Source organism: Tupaia chinensis, unplaced genomic scaffold, assembly GCF_000334495.1.
Source record: "Tupaia chinensis unplaced genomic scaffold, TupChi_1.0 Scaffold146187_1, whole genome shotgun sequence".
Taxonomy (NCBI): Eukaryota; Metazoa; Chordata; class Mammalia; order Scandentia; family Tupaiidae; genus Tupaia; species Tupaia belangeri.
In genome coordinates, this window is record NW_006206042.1 from 146,231 (window position 1) to 151,332 (window position 5,102).

Genomic DNA, 5,102 nt, shown 5'->3' on the forward strand with positions numbered 1-5,102 from the left:
TGGGGAGCCCCGATTTCAGCTCAGGTTCAGCTTTGGTAAGAGAGGTTAAAAAAAAAAAAAGGCAAGAGGACTATCCTCATAAAGAAGTAGTTAAGCCCTATCCTAACCATGGTTCTAACCTCAGTCCCTGTGGATTGTGGCTTGTGGCTTGAAAAATCTCTGCATGTGTATCCCAAATTTTGACAGGATGGAGAAATGGAGGAAAAGGATTGCAGCATAACCATGACCCATTAGTGGTTCTCTCTCTCTCTCCTCTCTCCCTCCCTCCTTTCTCTCTGATGAGTGCATGTGCCCTCTGGCAATTAAAAATTGAGGCAATGGAGTCTTTCAGTATTTGTAGGGCTGTGCAGGGGTAGGGTAGGGATGTGAACTTAAAAGTTGGTGAAGATGATAACCTTCTTACTTTTCTTTAGATTACAATGGTCCAACGGAGCTTCCTGCTGTTTCTCATTGTGGCCACCAAAGGGTGCAGTGCAGGTGAGTCATGCCCTTAGGAGCAGAGCAGTATCCGCAGCCCACCTAGGGGTGCTCCAGAACAGAATCAGGCTGGGATGCTTCTGGGACCATAGTCTCTTCTGACCCAGAGATGATGTCTTTGGAAGGCACTGATATAAGCTGAATGCTGAGCTCTAGCCTCCAGTGGGATCGGGCCAGCAGTGGGGGGTGTTAGCTGAGGTGTGTGGCTCTGTATCCATGAGGTCCTCAGGGGCTCCTATAAAAAACTGTACCCCTTCCCCCCCACATTCTTTCCCTCTCTGGTCAAATAAAAAATAAACAATTAAATAAATAAAGTTAAAATAATTCTTTAAAAACCAAAAATACTAAAAAACACACAAGCAAAGAAGTGTACCCTCTCCCAGTCACTCCCTGCTCCTGCAGTCTTGGCCTTGGGATTGCCATGGAGTAGCCCAGCCAGTTCTGTGCTCAGAATCTTTCTTTTGTCCTCTGCCCTTACCTCTTTTATCATTTTTTCTTCTCAATATAAATTTCTGTTGACTCGTCAGCAACTCCTTTTCAAGGTAAGCTCTTGGGGGTGTGTGTGTGGATTTTAATTCCTTTGTATTCTGAGCACTTGGGGCAGGGCCTAACACAGGCATGAGTTCCCATGGAGGCAGGTGTACATTACCCTGGTGCTGGAGGCTGGGCTGGATGGGCTGAGCAAACTCATAGGTATTAGTTATCTCAGGGCTGTCCACGCCAGCAGCCAGGCTCTGCCGCAGTCGTGGGATGAGTTTGGGACAAGTACAAGAAGAGACTGGGTTTTGTGTCAAATCTGCGATGAGAATGAATCATTGCATCTTCTCCAGCTGTGGCCAGTCCTGCTTCTGAGATATCGACCTGCTCCTCTCTGTCCTCATCTCTGCCCAGAAGCTGCAAGGAAATTAAAGACAGGTGCCACAGTGCCCACGGTGAGTGCTGCGACATTTGAGCAGAACCCAGTCAGGCAATCTGGTTTTTGTTTTCTAGAAACGTTATATTTTTAGGTTAAAAAGAAATTCATGGTGGGGCCAGCAGGTGGCATGGTGATTAAGGCACTGGATTTTCACATGGCCGACCACTGTTCGAGTCCTGGACTTTGCAGCTTGAAACCCATGCTGGGCACATGTGTGTACCCAAGATCCTGAGAGGTTAATGGAGGAGAAGGGATTGTGGAGTGGCCATCATACCTGGGAGGTGATTTCTCACTTTCTTTCCCTCTGTCTCCCTCCAGGAAGTGCACACATCCTACGGCAAATCCTAAAAAGAAAAAAGTGGAAAAATGTACAAATATTGCATGTTGGCTGAAAGTTGACATTTTAATCAATTGTTAAGTGTAAAATTTAGTGGCATTCATCATCTTCACAATATTGGGTAGCGTTACCAGTATCCCTCTCCAGACTTTTCTTTCTTTTATTTTTAGTTTGTTATAGGGCGTGTGTGCTTGAGAGAGAGACAGAGAGACGAGGGAAAGTGAGAAGTCACCCTCCACCCCAGGAGTGATGGCCGTGCACAGTTCCTTCTCCTCCAGTCTTCTCTTGGGATTTTGAGCACACACACACTTTTGCTTGGAGTGATTTTCAAGCTGCCAAGGTCCAGGACTTGAACCACATGATTGGCCATATGGAATCCAGTCACCTTCTCCTCCAAGCCACCTGCTGGCCCTCCAGAGCTTTTCATGACTTCAGAAGCTCTAAAACCACTAGACAATGACAACATATGCTCCCTCCCTAGAAGTGGCTATTTTACTCTCTCCCTGTATATCTGCCTAGTGAATCTAGTGAACTGATATAAGTAGATTCTTATGGAATTTGTCCTCTGTGCCTGGCTTACGGCACTTAGTGTAATGTTTTCAAGGTTTACCCATCCCTTACATATGTTGCGGTTTCACTCCTTTCTATTGATCAGACGTACACCACACGTTTTATTTACCCACGTGTCTGTTGAGGAATTCTTGGCTGTTTCCACCTTCTGGCTCTTGTGTCTCACGGTGCAGTGGGCATTGCTGCACGAGGGTCTCTCTGGCTCCAGTTCTTTGTGGCGTGTACCTCGAAGTGGAATTCCTGGGTCATGTGATGATTCTGTTTATGAGAAAGGTCACCAAGAGTGATGTTAATTCTAAGTTCTGTCTTAGTGAGAGGGTCGTGATCATCTGAACTCTGGAGACTCTAGTGCCTCTAGGGACACTTAGTGACAGGACTCAGGTGAGGAGCGTTCAGGCCACGATTCTGGTTCTAATAGCCCAGTGGGCCATGGGGCTGAGGTGGACTGTGTGCTCTCAGACAGGGAGGCTCTGGGCTGGCTCTCTCCACAGATGGCCTGTATTTCCTCCGCACTGAGAACGGTGTTGTCTACCAGACCTTCTGTGACATGACCACTGCGGGTGGCGGCTGGACCCTGGTGGCCAGTGTGCACGAGAACTTCATGGCCGGGAAGTGCACGGTGGGTGACCGCTGGTCCAGTCAGCAGGGCAGCAGAGCAGACTACCCTGAGGGCGATGGCAATTGGGCCAATTACAACACCTTTGGGTCTGCAGAGACGGCCACAAGTGATGACTACAAGGTAGGTGCCACTTCCCACCCAGCTGGGAATGGGTGAGGAGGAAAGGGGGCTTCTGCAGTGTAGGTACCACATTTGTCTAACGTGAGGGAGGGTTGGCAGGTGGGCTTCAAGACAGGGCTGGGGAAGAAGAGAGAAATACTTATGTGTCTTGGGTCCCGACTTCCTCCTTCCCGGCCATCACGGACCCGGGTACTGACAGGGAATTGTCATCTGCTGGAAGTAGCATGTCTGAGTGCTCTGTCTGTCCCTGCTGAGGCCTTTTGCCTCATCGGTCTCCTGGCCCACCAGGCTTAGCGTTTGTTGCTTTGCAGAACCCTGGCTACTATGACATCCAGGCCCTGGACCTGGGCATCTGGCACGTGCCCAACAACTGCCCCCTGCAGCACTGGAGGGACAGCTCCCTGCTGAGGTACCGCACCAACAGCGGCTTCTTCCAACGCATGGGCCATAATCTGTTTGGCATCTACCAGGTACAAGGGGCTGCTGGCTGGTTCTCGTGGGTGTAGAGAGAAGCAAGTGTTGGGTGTGAGCAGCAGCTGCGTTTCAATGGGCCTGTCTTCCAGGTTGCCCTAGCCTTGATTTCTGATGGCCTCTGTCTTGCCTCTCTCAGGAATTATGAGCCAGGCAAGAAGAGAGACCTATGGGAAAGGACTGTTGGAACAGGAAGAGTGCAAGTGACAATGAGAGATGGAGAAAGAATAAGAGTGCCTGGGCTGTAGGAAAAGTGACCGGCAGTAGTGAAAGGGATTTTTTTTTTTTTAATGTTTGTTTGTTTATTTATTTATTTATTTATTTATTTCATGAGGGGTCAAGAAGAGCAAGAGAGAAAGAGACAGATACCCTTACAGGATCTTCATGCTGAGATCCATATCCTGCCTCACCCAGCCAGTATCATAAGTACACAGGCACACACACACACATACACATGGTGTGCAAAGCAGCACCTCAGGACATGAACCCGAAACGTTCCCATGTGAGTCTATCTTCTTAGAACCTTGCGTTACCAGCAGATCTGATAAAGGTTCTTATTTTGAGAGGTTCTGAAACGATCTCTGCTATAGAGAAAGCACTGTTTCCCTCCGGAATGACTGTATTCCCAGGAAAGTCAAACCTCTTGTCCTCACTCAGTGACTTTTTTTGTTCCCTGTAGAAATATCCAGTGAAATACGGGATAGGGAAGTGTTGGACTGACAACGGCCCGGCGATTCCTGTGGTCTATGACTTTGGTGATGCCCAGAAAACGGCATCCTATTATTCACCTTATGGCCAGAGTGAGTCTTTTTGTTTGTTTGTTTTGTAAATGAAATTTATTGGTTGTGTCAAGGATCAATTTGTACCCAATTCTTAACATACGTACCAAAAATTTAAAATGCCAAGTATAGTGATTCTTTTTAAGTTATCCCAGTGGCATTCCAGCTTTAAATTTGCAGGCAAATTTTCCTTAAGAGGATATCAAGAACCACTGTCTTCAAATATTGAAAGCTGTTATGTAAGCCCACCAAATCACAATTTAGTATCATACATACTACATACTTCAAATTTCCAATAATACCCTTTGAACTCTTTGTAAGAATGATGATCCATTAAGTTACTGTAGGGAGGGAGCCAGCAGTTAGCGTAATGGCTATGTCGCTGGACTCCCACGTAGTTGACTGAGGTTTGCGTCCCGGACCCGGTGGCTTAAAACTCACGCCGGGCACATGTGCGTGTTGCCCAAGATCCCACGAGGAGAATGGAGGAAAAGGGATTGCGGCATGACCATCCCCCCTGGGGGGTGATTTCTCACTTTCTGTCTCTATGTCTCTCTCTGTCTGTCTGGCGAGCAGATGTGCCCTATAGCGAAAACCTCTCCAAAAAAAAAAAGAAGTTACTGTAGGGAGCAGTGATTTATTGCAGCCTGGTTCTCATCTATTGTTATCTATGTTGTCTTTTCTGATATGCAGGGCCACCCTGGAGATTTGAGTCATCATTATTATTATCATTATCATTTTAGTTTATCCTATAAGGATGCACATACTCACTGGAGCGAGGGAGAAGTAGAGAAAGAGAGGAATAGGAAGGGA

General features: G+C 47.3%; 1 protein-coding gene across 1 annotated transcript in view; it reads left to right on the forward strand.

Annotated features, from left to right (window-relative positions):
* Nucleotides 1-419: 419 nt before the first annotated feature.
* Nucleotides 420-5,102, forward strand: part of LOC102496568 (intelectin-2) — a 9,412-nt gene continuing 4,729 nt past the window's right edge. The window contains exons 1-5 of the mRNA XM_006168865.1: nt 420-477; nt 1,308-1,409; nt 2,792-3,039; nt 3,351-3,509; nt 4,190-4,310. Of these exons, the coding sequence (XP_006168927.1) occupies nt 420-477; nt 1,308-1,409; nt 2,792-3,039; nt 3,351-3,509; nt 4,190-4,310 (688 nt within the window). The remainder of the gene's footprint in view (nt 478-1,307; nt 1,410-2,791; nt 3,040-3,350; nt 3,510-4,189; nt 4,311-5,102) is intronic.